The 16,934-nt window shown below is 60.2% G+C and overlaps 1 protein-coding gene across 2 annotated transcripts in view; it reads left to right on the top strand.

Moving 5' to 3' along the window:
- Positions 1 to 1,999: 1,999 nt before the first annotated feature.
- Positions 2,000 to 16,934, top strand: part of GSE1 (Gse1 coiled-coil protein) — a 414,806-nt gene continuing 399,871 nt past the window's right edge. Inside the window, exon 1 of one of the 2 annotated variants that reach the window (XM_049704032.1) lies at positions 2,000 to 4,321. In XM_049704032.1, the coding sequence (XP_049559989.1) occupies positions 2,024 to 4,321 (2,298 nt within the window). In that variant the 5' untranslated portion in view covers positions 2,000 to 2,023. The remainder of the gene's footprint in view (positions 4,322 to 16,934) is intronic. The other variant, XM_033406335.2, reaches the window with a different exon arrangement.

Below are 16,934 nucleotides of genomic sequence, written 5' to 3'. Positions count from 1 at the left end.
GCGGGGAAGCCCCTTCGCCCTGCCCCCAACATTCCTTCGGGACAGTTTTGCTGACACAGCCTTTTTTCTGGCCAGCGTGAGGACCCGCAGTCCTGCATTTCTGGCCATGATGATGATGGTGACTTTCCTGTTGACCCCTGGACTGCGATCCCTGGAATATCCACCAGGGATTCCAAAGAGGTGGCCCTTTTCTCTTGTTCCATTTATTTATAATGCATGGCCCTCCTCCGTGCCAAGAGGAAGCCTAGTTTTACTTACACATCAGTGCCCCAGAGGGCAGAGGGGCTCACCTGGCACCTTTGTCCCCGGGCTGACTCTGGGCTCCAGCTGGCAGGTTGGGACGACTGTTCACTGCTCAGAAATCAGAGACTCGTAGATTTTTGAAGCTGGAAGGGGTGGGCATTTTGCAGATGGGAAGTGTGAGGCCCAGAGAGGCCTGGATTTGCACAAGGCCTCCCAGCTGGAGCCAGAGCGGCAGGGAGGATGGAGAGGTCCTGGCTGTGTCTCCTGCCGTGGACAGTCTCCATCAGCAGACGGATGACGGGGACCAGACGTTTGCTTAGTGACGCTGCACAGCCGGGGAGTTGAGAACAGGGCCCTGGAGCCGGCTGCCGGCGTCTGAATCCCAGCTCCGCCACTCCTGAAGAGTACCTTAATGCTCAGTGTCTCTTCTTTCTCATCTGTAGAATGGGCCGATCACGGCACTTAACCCAGAGTGATTGGGAGGAGCGACTGAGCAGATGTGTATAAAGTGCTTAGATTCTGCCCCTGACACATACTGAGGTCTCTCTCTCTGTTTAATAAATACATGTATCTATACATAGGTAAGTAAATACATGGAAACAGTTAATCCCCTGCCAGAGCTCCTGCTTAAGAAGAGGAAGAAAGGGCCCAGAGTTGTCAAGTCATTTGCCCTGGAACACACAGCTCAGACATACAGGACCCTTTCTGCCCCTGGCCGAAGGTGGGGAGGGCCAGGACGGTGCATTCGCTAATGTGTTCTGGGGGATAGGGGACAGCTCCTGGTCCCTCTGTCACCAAGATTAGAACCCTGGGCCCTGAGAGGTGCCCCCAAACCAGGGCTCTTCAGGGCTGTAAAAGGCCCTTTAGAATGGGGAGGGGGCCGGGGCCGCCCCAGCTCATTTGGCGGCGTCCCTACTTGGGGGCGGAGGCTGCCCCTCCGGAGAGCTGCCCTTCCTCGCCGGGCTCCTCGGTCTCCGGGGGACGCCGGGCGCGTCCTTACCTGGCTCCTCCCGCGTCCTGCTTGACCTTTACTTAAAGACCAGCTCTAGCGGCTGATGGGTTTCCGCGGGTCCCCGAGGAGACCCTTCAGAGGGCTCGCGCCGGGCTTGCAGGAGAGCACCCCTAATTGGGGCAATGAATCATCGAGCGCGGCTCCCGGCCGGACACAAAATAGATAGAGGAGCCGGCGAGCTATTGTGCGCAGTTTGGGACGCGGGGGGGGGGGGGGGGGGAAGAGAGGGGGAGGCAGGGCTGAGAAGGAGGAGGACGAGGAGGGGGGCGGGCAGAGGGGAGGGAAAGGGAGGGGAGGAAGCGTAAGGGAGGGATTCCCCCCCCCCGCCCGCCGTGCTCCCGCCCTCCCGCCCTTCTCCTCCCCTCCTCCCTCCGCGCCGCCCGCCGCCCCGCCTCCCTCCTCCCCAATTAAATGACCCAACGCTTTGGCAGGCGCCGGAGCTCGCACATGCGGCTGCCGCTCCAGCCGCCCCGGGCCCGCCGCTGCCGCCGCTGCCGCCGCCGCCGCCGCCGCTGCGTTCCGGGCGCGCTCGCCGCGGCGCCGCCGGGGGCTCGGCCGGCCGGGGGGGGCGCCTCTGCGAGCGGCCGAGCGCCCGCGCCCGCGCCGGCCGCCCGCCGCCAAACTTTGCAGCGCGCACACATGCTCCAAGTTGGGCCCGGCGGCGGCGGCGGGCGGTGAGGGCGGCTCGGGGCGCGCGGGGCCCCGGGCGGGCGGCGCGGCGCGGCCATGAGCGGGCGGCCGGCGCCGGTCTCCCGCAAGCAGCGGCTCATGGCAGCGGTGGGCGAGCGGGCGGCGGGCGGCGGCGGCGGCGGCGGCGGCGGCGGCGCGCCTCTCTCCTGCTTCATCTGCGGCGGCGGCATCGGGCGCGGCAAGGAGCTGAAGCTGCAGGTGAAGCAGCCGGCGGCGGGCGTGGGGGCCCCGGCGCAGCCCTTCTTCCCGTTCTTGCAGCAGCAGGAGCCGGCGCCCGGCGCGCGCGAGCTGTCCCCGGCCGACGGCTGCGTGCTGGTGTGCGCCGTGTGCCGATGCTTCCTGGGCGAGCAGTGGGCCGCCTTCGAGCGCGCCCGCACGCCCGTGGACAAGCGCATGTACTGGCTCAAGCGGCCCCACCAGTGCGACGCGGGTGCGGGCGGACGCCGCGGGGGTGCCGGGGCCCCCCGCGAGTGGAACGTCGCCTACGCGCTGGGCGCTGCGGCCGGCGACGAAGACGACGACGACGGTGGCAGCGGCGGTGGCCCCGGGCCCCGCGCGGCCGCTGAGGAGCCTCGAGACTCAGAGCTGTCGGAGCTGTCGGACACCGACCCCCTCTCCGAGCCCGACCCTGCCGCGCGCGACGCCGCCAGTCCCCACCAGCACGGGGCGCCGGCGGCTCGGGCTGCCCCGGGGCCCGGGCCTCGCGGGGGCCGCTGCCCGGAGTGGAGGCTGGCGCCGGGCCCTTCTCCCGGACAGGGCGCAGAGACCACCGCAGCGGGGGACGTGGAAAAGGAGGAGGTCCCCTCGAAGCTCCGAGTGGACGGGGAGCCCAAGGCGGGCATCCGGCGCCGGCGGAAGGGCCATGGGAGGCACTGGGTCCCGGAGGCCCGGGCCAGCGTCCTGAGGGGCATTCAGGACCCTTGGCAAGGGCCTGCAGTCCAGGTGGCCCCTGCAGAGAGCATGAGAGGAGCCCCTTCCGGCAGGGCCGCCAAGACTCCTGAGAGCAGGCCGCTGGGGGAGACCCGCGGGGGCTGCTGCGTGTCTGAGGACAGTGACGTCAACATCACCAGTGAGGAGGAGGGCCACCAGGAAGAGCCTTCCTCAGGCCCCCGTGGCCCCGGAGACACAGAAAACGGTGGCGGCCGCGTGCCCCGAGCTCCCCTGGAGAGCCGGGCCGCACCACCAGAGGGCCTTTGCTGCTACATCTGCGGGTCGGCGCTGTCCCCGGCCTCGCAGCACCAGATCCACGTGCAGAAGCAGGAGAAGCTGGCCCAGGCCCCTTTCTTCCCCTTCCTGTGGCTGCACAGCCCACCCCCGGGAGCACAGCCCATCAGCGAGGGCGGCAGCACCCTGGTGTGCCCCTGCTGCTTCTCGTCCCTCATGCAGCAGTGGCAGAGCTTCGAGCTGGCCGATGTGCCCATCCTGCAGAGGCTCTACGTGGTGCCCCTGAACAGCCACGCCCCCGGCATGGCCTCCAAGGGCAGGAGGCTCCAGAGGGAAGAGGGCCCACCCGCCGGGGCCCTGCCAGAGGCGTGCTACCTCTGCGGGGAGGACTGTACCCAGGATGCCCGGGCAGTAGCCTCCAGGATGCTCAATGGCAACACCAGGGGCTCCATGCATTTCCCCTTCCTCAGCCTCCTGCCCTGCCCCCCCAATGCCCAGGGCCCCAACAAGCGCTGTGAGGTCCGCAGCTGCCCCAAGTGCTTCAGCGTCCTGGAGGACGTCTGGGCCCTGTACCGGGCCTGCCAGAACGAGGAGCTCATCACCTCTGTGCAGGGCTTCCTGGGCAGGTACCACCAGGCTTTCTCGGCCTCAGATCCTGCTCTCTCCGAGCCGCCCGCGTCGGCCCAGGGCAGCCCGGCGTCCATCTGCTACATCTGCGGGGCTGAGCTGGGCCCTGGGAAGGAGTTCCAGCTCAACGTGAACCCTTCCAGCCGCTTGGGCGAGAAAGAGCCCTTCTTTCCCTTCCTCACCGTCTATCCGCCCGCCCCGCGCGCCAGGCCTGCCGACTCCACCGGCCTGGTGGCCACCTGCGTGCTTTGCTACCACGACCTGCTGGGCCAGTGGCTGCAGCACGAGGCCCGCGGCACCCAGCACGCCGTCAGCCCCTGGTCTCGGCAGTACCAAGTGGAGACGTTCGTGTGCTTCTTCTGCCGGCAGGAGAAGAAGCGGTGTCTCGGGCTGAAGGCCGTGCGGGTCGCCCGGCTGCCCTTGTTTCTCTACACCCTGCGAGCGAGCCACAGCCTCTTAGTGGACGATGGCCGGCAGCTGATAATCGGCGCCTGCACAGAGTGCGGGACCCTGGTGTGTGCTGGCCAAGGGCTCACCCGCCAGGGACCCATGGGCTGGAGCTCCCCAGTGGCAGCTGCGAGGAAGGTAAGCAGTTCTCGTGTCATTCTCTGAAGTCCCAGCAGGGAAGGAAGAGATGTTGTTTTATCTTCTGCCAGGGAGGAGTTTGCACCGATTCTGTGTGGTGTGTTCCAGCAGGAGGTGCCCTCCGGGGTCACCCCGCTAGTGCTTGGTGGGTGCGTTGGCCTGGAGGCATGTGGCAGGTCGGGGGAGCTGGGGGCCGAGAGTGGTCCTGTGGAAGAATAGGGCACTGCTGGGAACAGCAGGCATGGGCCTGAACTTGAGTGTGTTTGCAGCGGAATCTATCAAACAGAGGAAGTTCGGGGCACGTCTGTCATCCGCCTGATAACATTGGTAATTAGTCCAGCCATGCAGGTCACCGAGAGGTCTCCGTACTTACCCGGTTTAAACACATCCGAAGTTCCTCTCTCCTCTTGTTCCCACTCAGCTTAGCTTTTCCAGAATTTCCCACCCAAGTTCACACCTTTCCTTTGAGGCTCTCTGGTTGCTCAATAGCAGCTGGAGATGGATTTCCAGACATGGGGCTTTGGGACCCAGGGGACAGTGGCCCAAACAGACATTTCTCCCGGTGGGAAGAGAGTCTTTCTTTTCTGCAAGTCAGCTGTGCAGGCGGAGGGTGGGAGGCCTGGCGTGCGCCCTGTTTATAAGGCGCCTGCCTTCACGCTGCCTGCCCGGGAGGAGCCAGACGGGGCGCAGTTAATTTTCTATCTGGCTTTGCAAAGGCCGAAGCAGGACCTGCCCCCGGTGGGTCTGGGGAAGCAGACGTCTCTGAGTTGTCATCACCGTCATGGCCACCGGAGCCAGAAATCCTAGTTTCCACCAAAGCTGGTGACACTGGCTTGTCTTAATCAGACACCTGGAGTGGTAGCCGCTGGCGTGGGGCTGGAGGAGGGACCTGTGAACAGGGAAGGGTGTCTCCGCCCGTCTAGGAGTGGGTGTCGCGTCTGCCTGAGAGGCTTCTGATCCTGCCTCCCAGGCATCCACGCGTGTGCACACGTGTGGGGTTCTGGGTTACGTGTTCACTCACGGTGGTTGCGTCTATAAAGTAGATGTCCGGCCCCGACGCCTTCACGCTCTGCCCAGGGTTCTTTGGATGTCAACGGCCCCTTTGGACTTAGTGCTGTCTTTGGGGGGCTTTGGTCTGGTTTGGGGGCTTTTGTCTTTAGAGCTGTTTTTGGAGGGCCTCTCGTTTTAAACGGACAAGCCTGCCACCCCCGCACCGTGGATGCTAAACCTCTTGTTCGCGGTGTGCGGCAGCGCAGCCCGCGCGTCTGCTGCTGGGAATCTGACCTACGGTTCCCGGAAGGGCCGGGCCTGGGAGAAGAGCCTGGCTGAGCAGCACAGAGCCGGGTTCCAATCCTGCCCTTTCTCTTGTTAACTGAGCGCCAGGGAGGATGCGTCTCAGCCTCCCTGAGTTCATTTCTTTAAGCTGGGGAGTGGAAATAAGTATCACCTGCCTCGAGGGGCCATCATGAGAATTAAATGAATCGGGGCATTTGAATGCTTCCGGCAAGTCAGGTGCTTGGCATAGAGTGGCGCCCTTGTGTCCTCCCCACGTGTTGGGGCACATTGTTCCAGGATGCAGGTGGATTCTGCAGGGTGGGTACAGATTTTCAGCTTGGCGGTGGTGGGCGTGAGGTCATCAAAGCACCCCCCGTGAGGCCTCTCAGATTGTCTTCTGCACAACGTCCACACTGTGGTGTTTTCCCACGTTGATGTGCTCACTCATCGGGAGTTGATGAGATGCCGACTGGGGCCCTCAATGATAGGAACGTGAGGAAATGAGAAGCTGCAGCTCCCAGTCCAGCTGCGAAGCGGGGTGCGGTGGGTGGCCAGGTGTGGACGAAAACGCAAGCTGGTGTCCGCCCAGGGGGGGTCAGCATGAGTTTGGGGGGCTGAACGTCACGCTAACTTCTGCACCGTTTCTAGAGCAACCTATTTCCTTTGCTCCTTACCGCGTTCCTATGAGGCGTTATTATTCCCATCTTAGAGATGAGTAAATGGAGGCCCAGAGAAGTCAGATGACCTTGTTGACTGTCACACAGCCACTAGGTCGCTGAGGTGGGTCTTGAACCCCAAAGTCCTCCGCCGTTGGACCGCCTGGCAGAGGTGGAACCTTGGAAGATGGGCGGGATTTGTCGGTGGGAGAGGATTCAGGAGGAAGGGAAATAAGGTTGGCGTGAACTAGAGGCCTTGAAATCAGAAAAAGGAGGTCGGGTTTAGAGTTGAAGATACGGGGTAGCAATGAAAAGTGAACGAAGCCTTGGAATGGGCTGGGAAGAGCTACGCCCGGGGCCGGACCATGGCAGCATCCCAGGTGGTTGGTGAGGCCATCAGGCCTCTGGGTGGTGGGGCAGCAGTGCGTGGCTCAGGCCCATTTAAACAGAGGGAAAGAGAAACCTCAACTCCTGCCTCCAGGAGAGCCTGACTGACGGTCAGTAGAGTGCCGGGAATACAGCCTCTCCCCCCTCCCCCATTCATTCAACAGATATTCGTGGAGCGCCTCCTCTGAGCCAGGCACTGTTCCAGACCCTGCGGTGCTGGTGGTGTCAGGGGGAGGGGCACGAAGAGCCCGGAAAGAATACTTCCTGCAGAGCTGTGAGCGGGGCAGGATGAAGCTAGGCCAGGTGCCAGGGTGGGCTTGGGGACGAGAGCGCAGGGTCACAGGAGCTGCAGACCAACCCAAGGGACTCCTGGCAGGGCTGTTAGGGGTGAAGACACGGGTGACACCACCAAGGAACGTGCAGAGGCCCCCATGCTCCTTTCCCGAAGCCAGCTCCGAGTCCTTGGTTCTCGTGTCCATATTCCGTGTCTCCGTTCGGTGCGTGGTTTGAGAATTTGGGGGGGAGTGGCTAGGGACATTGGAAGGTGGCTGTGGGGAGCCATTTAGCTGGGACAGTGTGTTCCAGAACCTCGTCTGTACCGCCTCCTGTGATGCCTCAGTTGTTTCCTGTTAAGGGTTCATTTACAAGGGAATCACCTTTAACCGCTAAGAAAGTAAACGTGAAAGAAAGAAGTGAGGAAGGGTGTCTGTCACTGGTGCCCTTCCTTTAGATTGTGGCTTTTCTCACCAGCTGGACTCCTGGCCCCTGGAGAGCACCCTGCCCTGTAGCCACCATATCTCTGAGCTGGCTGCTTGGGTAGGGCTGTGTCGGGGGTGGGCTGTGGAGGCTGTAGCCCACCCACCCTTTTTGGGGGGGCTTCCCCGAGGAGGAGCCCCAGCAACGGGAAGCTCTGTGAAGCCATGGAAAGACCCTGGCTTGGCCTTAAGACAGACCTGACTTCAATCTTCATTCTGCCGGGAGCTGGCTGTGTGACCTTGGGAAAGACTCTTGTCCTCTCTGAGCCTCAGTTGCTGCCCCTGAGAAGTGGAGGTGCTCGTTCCTCTGGAAGGTTTGTGATGTGAGAGCTGCTAGCGGGCACCAGGGGTACGGGTCCCATTCATTCCTTTATTCTCCCTGAGGTACTTGTAACTCAGGCTGGGTCTCGCACTGGCACCCACAGGCTCCAGCGTCGCAGCCTCTGCCCCCCCACTTTCTTGCTGGGGGTGGGGAAAGGTTGTCCCTCCCTTCAGAGCTAGGAGGCACGGCTGGCCGGGCTCAGAGGTGGCATCTGGGGACGTAATAATGGTGAAGATACAGAATGCTTCCCGAGTTCCAGGCTGTGCGAGGCTTCACCTGCCCTCACAACAACCCCACTTAGGGAGGTGCCGCTCCCCGCCTGTCACAGAGGAAGAGGCAAGTGCAGAGGCCAAGGCGTCTGCCCAGGGCCGCCCAGCTCATGGCATCAAGGCCAGCATTGGAGCCGGGAGCCCGGCTTTGGAGTCTGTGCTCTAGACTTTCTGTCCCCTCGGAGGCTCCAGCTGTAAGGGTGGCAGTGCCCTGGGGCGGGGGGAGGGTGGTCCTGATAGCCCCTGCGTGAGCCTGCCCACCCCGCATTCCAGCCGGCAGAGCAGCTGGGAGGCAGGAGTCAGCTTGACTGGGCCAGAGGCCCCGAGAACCCCCCCCGGCTGCCTCTGCTGCCTACCCCCCCGCCGCCAGTTTCTCCACCTGCTGAGAAGTGGCGCCCTTTGTCTTTTGCTTCCCCCAGCACTGTCCAGGTGTTCAGATTTCAGCCGGGCCCTCCGTCAAGGATGGGTTTGCCGCATGATCGAGCTGCTTCCCTCGCGAGCCAGTTGGCCGCCAGGCCTCCCTTGACTCTCCCTCCGTCCGGGGAGCGTTCCGGGCAGTGGAGCGTGCAGCTGTTTACCTAACCGCACCCCGGCCCTCGCTAGGGGCTGCCCGCCCAGCCCCCCGAGCCTGGCCTCCCGGCCTGGAACAGGTGTTGCCGCTGGGCCGCCTTTCTTTTCTCCGCGCTGACATCTGAGGCCTGCAGAGAGGGTCTGTCATCACTCGCCTGTCAGGGCCACATGCACATCTGTTTCCCGTGTTCCCGGCTCTCTGCGCCCACTCGGCTGCCTGCTCTTGAGGGAGGGCCTGCCAGCCCCTCCTCCTCGGATCCAGGATCCAGGGGCACTCGGGCAAGGCGATAGGATAGGGGAAGCTTCCGGAAGGTGCCAGGAGAGGCTGCCCGGCTGGGCTGACACTGGCACCCTCTTCCTGGCAGCTGCCGGGAAGTGACTGGGCTTTGGCCTTCCCCACGCTCTGACCACCTCCTCCGAGGGGAGGTCTCTGCTTTTCTTGGCGGGGTGGGGGCCATCTGCTCGCGGAGTGAACTTTCCAGATGCGCCTTGTCTTAACCCTGGAGGTGATTAGAGACAACTGGGATGGCAAGAGGTCTTCAAAACTCAGCCTCCCTGGAAGCAGGGAAGGGGAATTCACCCAGCGCTTTCTGGCTCCTTCTCTGCTTAGATCTCTCTGGGTCCAGCCCTTGTGGGCGCTTAGGACCTTAGCTTCTGTTTGCCATGCCGTCCCCAGAGGGAGCCTCACCAGGGCAGTTGTGGAAGGAGTTTCTACTGGCCGTGTGACCTTTGTTCATTTCCCCATCTGTCCAAATGAAAGGTGTGGTCCTCAGGGGTCACAGGCGGTTTGCCTGCCACACGTGAAATGTGACTGGTGGTACTGTGTTGAGAAGGATGCTGAGGCTGTGTGTGGACTTGCTGGGAAAATATCTAGCAATTTATTAAGTTATTTTTTCCCCCCAGCTTTTTGAGATGTAAATGACATACGGCAGGATGTAGTTTTAAGGTGTGCGGAGTGTTGATTAGATACATGTGTCTATTGCGAAATGACCTCCATCTCCCCTGCCCCAAAGTTGCCATTTCTTTTTTGTGGTGAGAACATTTAAGATCTACTCTCTTATCAGCTTTCAAGTATGTGATACAGGGTTGTGAGCTGTCATGCCCCTAATGTACATTTGGCCCCTTGGTTCAGTATCTCCCCATTTCATGGGGTCTAGGTTTTAAAATTGGTATGTGATGCCGGAGCCCCGGAACACCATGATGTTCTGTCCTGGGGAGGATAGAGTATTACGGTCACAAAACCCTCACGGATCATCATTTTTCAGGCAACTTTATACCAGGAGGACCAACAAGCCCACAGCCTAAGGCCACTTTTGCTGGTTTGATCTTTCAGTAATACAAGGTAGTTAGATGTATAAGTTTTGAAAGAAATTCTGCCAGTCCTGTGCCAGGGATGCTGGAGCAGTTCTGCCTCCTGGCCCAGCTCAGCCCTTGACCAGGGCTGCCCTGCAGAAACGTTTGTACCCATTCTACGCATTAGCTCAACAAACGTTTGCATGCCTGTAGTGCGCCAGGTGCTCTGTGAGCACTTGGTGCTCTGAGGATGTGATGTGGAATCAGGCAGGCCCTGCCCTTGGGGGGATGGGGGATGGGGTGGTGGTGTAGGGATCCGGCTGTGATCGTATACTGTGTTGAGTTCTGTGCTGGGGTCTTCTGGGAGCCCATAGGATGATGGAAAATGGGTATGTTCAGGGAAGGCTTCCTGGAGGAGGTGGCACCTAAGCTGACCCAAAGACTGAAAAGGAATCAGCCAGGTCCACAAGGGGGTCATGTGCTCCTGGCAGAGGAGCATGAAGAAAAGCCTGGATGTGGGGAGTGGGATTTGCTGGAGAACCTTAAATAGTTCCTGTTGAAGTGGGAGGAGGGGATGCGGTGGGAAGGGTTGGTAGTGTTTTGAATCCCTGGATGCACATTTGAATCAACTGCCCCAACCTGTTAAAGCAGAATCTGTGAGGGGTGGCCCTGGTGGCACTGGTATTTTAAAGCTTCTGGAAGATTCCAGAGTTGGGGTGAGAACTGCTGATAGAGATTTTGGAAGCACAGCCCAGGAGTTTGGGGCTTTTATCTTGAAGCTGTGGCTTGGCAGTCACCAGAAGGATTCTACTCATTTGTTCAGTTTGTCTTTACCAAGCGCCTGCTGTATCCCAGGCGCTATCTGGGCATCAGGACCCAGCAGGGAGCAAACCAGGCCTGTGCAGTGGGAGGGGCTGTGATGGTGGTGACGGAGTGGCCGGGAGAGGGGAGGGTTGGCGGCTGTCACCTGAGCAGCGAGGGGGGTCTGGCAGGGGCCTGAGGAATAGTGAGGAAGCCAGGGTGCCTGAGGGCAAGGCGGGGTTCCTCTCAGAGGCGGGCAGGGGCCAGTCAGGGGGCCCTCACTGGGGAGCCGGGACTGTGGGCTGACCCTGAGAAGGCGCTGTTTCTGTTTTGTTTTTAAATTGAGGTATAATTCGCACCCTACAGCGTGAATTACAGTGTACGGTGCAGCGGTTTGTAGTGTATTCACGGGGCTGTGCGCGCATCACCACTGTCTAGTCCAGAACATTCCTATCACCCCCTCCCCCAGCCCCTGGCAACCGTGAATCTCCTGTCTCTATGGAAGTACCTATTCTACATTTCGTAGGAATGGAACCATCCCATATGTGGTGTTTCATGTCTGACTTTTGTCGTTTATGTGTCTGAGGTCCATCCACGTTGTAGCATGAATCAGTCCTTCAGCCCTTTTCATGGCGGAGTACCATTCCACTGCATGGATAGAGCACATTGGATTTATCCGTCCATCAGCGGATGGACATTTGGGCTGTTTCCACCTTTTGGCTGTTGTGAATAACGCTGCTGGGAATGTTTACAGGTTTTTGTGTGTATCTGTGTTTTCTCCTGGATAGAAACCCAGGAGTGGAATTGGCTGGGTCATCTGGTAATTCCATGTTGACCCTTTGAGTTCCACTTTCCCACTGGGGGTTTTAGGCAGGCAAATAACATGATATGACTTGAGTTTGGGTTTTTTTGTTGTTTTTTTTCTTTTGCGGTACGCGGGCCTCTCACTGTTGTGTCCTCTCCCGTTGCGGAGCACAGGCTCCGGACGCGCAGGCTCAGCGGCCATGGCTCACGGGCCCAGCTGCTCTGCGGCATGTGGGATCCTCCCGGACCGGGGCACGAACCCGCGTCCCCTGCATCGGCAGGCGGACTCTCAACCACTGCGCCACCAGGGAAGCCCATGACTTGGGTTTGAGAAAGTCCCATCTGTGACTCCTTGAAGCTGTGTGCCGTCAACTCACTGGCCACCGTTGCACCTTCTGTGGCTGGTCTCCATCGCTGGATTTGTTTGAAGCTGGGAGTTAGTCGTCTTCTCCCTGGGATAAGAGAAACTTTATTAAGAATTGAGCTCTTGGGGATTTTGACTTGCTGTAGCTGCACCCCTGGAAATCAGAGGACCCAGATTCTGGCCCCAGCACTCAGTTGCCTTGGGTAAGACCCTCCACCTGTCTGGGTCTCAGTTTTCCCCTCTGTAAAATGGGAGCAGATGGTGTACTCGTAGCTGAGCCCCTTGGCTCCTACGCAGCTGTCAAGCTGTCACCTTTCTGCACCTTTTGGCAGGAGTGGGATTGCGGGGTGGAGAGAGAAGACCCCTGGGGTCAAGGCCTAGCTTGGCTCTGTGAGTCCAGCGGCTCTGAAGTTCTCTGCCCCATCACTGGCCGCCCCAGCCTCCTGCTGCCCGCCCTGCTTGGTGTGGAACCCTGTATGAAATCGATTGCTGGATTGAGTTTCCTTCCAGAGGTGCCAGCAGCCTTGAATGGACGGCACAAAAGTCACAGGTGGTATTTGGTACAGCGGAGCCAGGCAGGCATGCCGGGACCCTGGCCAGGAGCACCACCTCTTAGAGCTGTTTCTACCTGGCAGGTGAGAGTGAAGTGGGGAGAGCAAGCGGTCCAGGGTCCAAGGAAGACCCCTCAAAGGTCAGAGCCCACCACGTTGTCCTGCCCACGTTTTAGTATCAATTGTTGGCAGAGCCGGTGAAAAGGAAGGTGATTGAGGTTCTGTCCACCCCCCTGGTCCTGATGCAGACACCGTGAGGTCTGAGGAGATGGTGGTGGTTATGATGCAGATGCTGGCTGTAGCAGATGACCCTCTTTCCCAGACTGCCCGTTCCTCCTCTGGCCGCGGAGGGTGGCGTGAACTGTCCTGTGGGAAGGTGGCATCAGTCTCAAATCTCCGATGAGGAGGCCAAGGCTCACGACCCTGAGAGTTTTGGGTTACGTGGCAGAGCTGGGATGTGCGAGAGCCAGTGGTCTAACGCCCGGCCTTGGCCTCTCCCCCTGCCCGGGCTTGAGTGGCACCCATGGGAGGAGAGGATGTGGGGCTGTCAGGGGCCCGCCCTGGTGTAGCCACACAAGGAGGCTGCCCTTGGACTCCTGCCCCAGCTCCCCTAGGGGACCGGCGTGGGGAGGGGTCCGAGCATCGGCACACTGCAGCGCTGTTTTATAAGCCTTCCCAGACCCGTAAACCTCGCCCGGCTTCCAGACGGGGGTTCACAGACGGGGATTAAGAGGCTTGTGACGGTTCTGCCGCCGGGGAGGGATGGAGACAGGTGGGAGACAGGCGTGGGCTTTGTAGACTCCCAAATGCCGCAGCCCCGGGACGGGGGGGATCAGAGGTCCTGGTGTCCACGACCGTCGGTCCAAGACAAGGGCGGCCTGGAGGAGCCATTCAGCCTTTGAGGCTCAGATGGCCCGAGAGGGTGGGCTTCGATGGGCTTGGGCGCCAGCTCTTCTAATCCTGATTCCTTTGATGGCGGGACCTCTCCTTTGACGGCGGGATCTCTCCGCTTGCCCTTTCCCTTCCGGAGGGTCTCGCTCAGTTGTATGCGGTTCTTTCTTTTGTGTGATTGTGCGATGCCCTGGGGCCATTGGACAGGGAGGCCCGGAACGTTCAGAGCGGGGCTCCCCAGGCAGGGCCCTCTGCACCAAGCACCTTGGCTGCCACGGGGCCCCCAGCACGGGGAGAGCGGAGGTCAGGCAGCCTCCCTGTGCGCCGTCCGCTGCGTCCTGCTGGGGCCCGGGGGGTGGGGGCAGTGCCGTCCTGGAAACAAGGCCTCTGTCCTGTCTGTGCAGGAGCCGAGACTCCTTGGGGACCTGCACATCCCGGTCCAGAGCAGGGTGGCGCTGGCCCCCGGCCTGCGTGCAGCCTGGCCTGGCTGCAGTCACCCAGCCGCCCCTCCCGCCAAGGGGAGGATCGCTTCTCTTGCCCCTCGCCCTCCTTCTCTTGGCAAACTGCATTTTCTTTGCTTTTCAAAACTGTGTCGGGGGAGCGGGAACCGGTTTTTGGAGCTCCCATCCCGTGGGGTGGGGTGGCCGGAGTCCCTCTCGTTAGCGGGTGAAACCCGGACCTTACTCACCTGTCACTCCCCACGTGATGGGGAGGCACCGGGCCTTCTCTGGGGTGAGCGCTGGCTTCGGGGCGGGTCCCGAGGAGGGGGCCCTGGCGGCCCTGGGATGGCCGGTTGTGCGGGCATGAGAGGATGGCGTCTTTCCCCCATGTCCCCTGCCCCGCCGACTCATGCGCAGACACCCCGACACACCTCTCATACCCAGGCTCACAAGCCTTTACTGTGACACCCACTCCCTCGTTGCACATGCAATCACACACACACTCACACGGGTGCGTGCTCTCTTGCACGGACACGCTCATACACCCCCCCCATCACATTCTCTGAGAGAGGGGTGTTCATATCTGTCACAATTTTGGATTTGTGTTTTTCTCTCTTGAATTTTGTCAGTTTTGCTTCGTGAATTTCAAGGCTCCTGCACGTTTATGATCGTTTCGTCTTTCTGATGAGTTGGCCCTGTCGTCGCAAAGACGTATCCTTCTATCTCTGGCAATGTCTGTGTCTCGAAGTCTATTTGATCGGAATCATCCCCGTCTGAAAATCAAGGCCTCTGAGGTTCAGAGAGGGAAAGTGATTTGCCTAAGGTCACACAGCTCTCAGTGTCCGGGGTGGGATTCATGTCTCTCCGTGCAGCTCAAAAGGTTTCTCCACCCCACTGGCTGCTTTGGGGCAGCGGGTCTGAAAGAAGCCCCTTCCTGGTACTTTCTGGGTGTCTGCATTTTAATGTCATGATTGTCAGGTGGCCAGAGCTGTGTCCCTGCCCATCCTCAGCAGAGGACCCCCCAGGAGCCCCAGAGCCGAGCATCTGGCCTACAGCCTGCGGAGCTCAGCTGAGCATGCTTGGAACATCCTCCGGAGATTTCTGGCCAAACTCTGCTCTGCAGCTCCTGGCCCCCCACCCCATTTGGTGAGATTGTTCTGAACATGTTGAGTGGAGCTTCCTAGGACTCACATGTAGAATTTCTCCCGGGGTGGGGGCAACAGAAATGTCCCCCCTCGCTGGCTTCTCTGGTCCGTGTGGGCCTTTTGGAGCTCATGCTAAATCCGTACTTTCCGGTGGCTTCACCCCAGCCGGGCCCACGCCTGGAGATCCTCGGGGGCTCCTTGCTGGAGGCAGGCTGCCTGCCTGTGGTCCAAGTCATCCCAGCCAGCCCTGCTCCCGGGTCCCGGAGGAGAGCCACCTCCACCTCCCTGGGGCATGCTGGGAAACTCTGGGACCTGCAGGGGGCCTGGGAGGGGTGTTGCCTAGGAGACGTTTGTGGGGAGAATTGACACAGTGAGGGGCCATATTTGCCTTAAGCTGTAAATAAGGGAGTATAAGCAAAGGGATGGGTTGGTTCACTCAGCAGAGTTTTCACTGCCCTAGATGCTGTGCTCAGAGTTAAGGACCATGATTGTGCCAGGTGCAGGGGATGAATACTGTTATCTAATCCTAGACGGGGTCTGTCCACTGTAAAACACATGATTGTTTCATATGCCACTAGGCAAGCAAAAATGCCGCTCATGAAACCGACACTTCACCCGTTGTAAGATTCATCCCGATTTCAGAGAGCTTAAAATGTAAGAGAGAGAGAGTGGGTCTTCAGATCAGCGAGATGGGATGATGGGATGATGACGATGGTGGTGATGAGGACACAGCAGCGGCAGCTGCCACGTTAGATGCTTACAAGACATCATCTCGCTGACCCTGTGGATAGGAATCTGGTGGGTGAACGAGGGAAGTTGGCACCTGTCTTTCCTGCTGGGCCCTTTGGGGTGACTTTGCAGTGACTGGGCGAGGTCCCGCTGAGCCTGGATAGGGCCACGGTTGAGGTTGACACAGCAACACAGCTGCACGGGGCGCCACGGGGGAGCAGTCGGCCTTGAGAGGCCTTGCCTCTGTCACCTCCAGGTCTGGCACTGGGCAGCGGGGAGTGACCCAGCTGACGGGCTGACTCTGTGGTGTCCTGGTGCCGGGCTCCCTTGTGATTCTGACTGCATTGACGCTGGGGCCTTAATCAGGCGGAACACGGCATCAGCAGAAACTGGCAGCCGCCTGGCTCGGGGGGCCTGGCTGGTGGGAGAGGTAGAAGCAGGGCTGCCAGTGCCCCCCCCCTTCCCCACCACCCTCCTGGGGGCAGCTTCAGGCCAGACCAAGGTCCTAGGGAGGCTTCAGGGTCCCTGCCAGGACCCTGCAAACGCAGGAGCCTTTCTGCTCCGGGGAGAGATACGCAAGGACGTCACCAACTCACTTCCCAGACTTTTCCTGGAAGGAAGCCCTCACTCCTCCGCTTAGTGTCACGCTGCTCTCCCAGCCGTCCATACAAAAGCGGGGCTGGCACCATGGCTGCAGGTGAGGCCGTGCTGCTCTGCGCTCCACGGACGGATGGTGTGCTTTGGCCAAGGGTATTCTGAAGTCAGACCTCGCCACCCACCCCTGCCACCCACGTGGTCCTCCGCTTCGCTTCACGGCTCTGAGCCCCAGGCTTCTCGCCCATACACAGGGACGATCTGATGTCCTCCCTCAGGGGAACGGGAGGCAGCTGAAGCCCCCAGTGGGAGCCTGGCAAGCTGTGAAGACCCCAGAAATGTTTGCTGTGGTTACTGGGGGCAGAGGAAGGAGGGGTGTGTGAGGAATCTGAGGCCCCACTCAGAGGGGGATGGGAAACCTGGAAGTAGCCTGAGGCACCTGGGATCTGAGCTGCCCTTGTCCTCTCCCTGGGCTCCCAGTGCACATGGGAGAGATGAAGCGGGCATTCAGGTGGTCGACCCTCACGTGACCTCTGGCCCTGACAAGAGCCACGTTGGTATTTGGTGGCAGTCAGCAGGTGTGTGCCACCTGACTGTCGGTCTGTGGGCCTGTTTCCTCATCTGTACATGGGAATTACTGAAGTGTGTGTGTGTTATCGGGCTTGGTACATAGTACATGCTCAATAAAGGTTGGCTCCTATTATTATTTTTAAAAAATTTTGTTGAAGTATAGTTGATTTACAGGGTTGTGTTCATTTCTGCTGTAC

This window comes from Orcinus orca, chromosome 20, assembly GCF_937001465.1.
Source record: "Orcinus orca chromosome 20, mOrcOrc1.1, whole genome shotgun sequence".
NCBI classification, from domain to species: Eukaryota; Metazoa; Chordata; class Mammalia; order Artiodactyla; family Delphinidae; genus Orcinus; species Orcinus orca.
The sequence above is the reverse complement of the archived record's forward strand: the minus strand, read 5'-3'. Positions and strand labels throughout refer to the sequence as shown.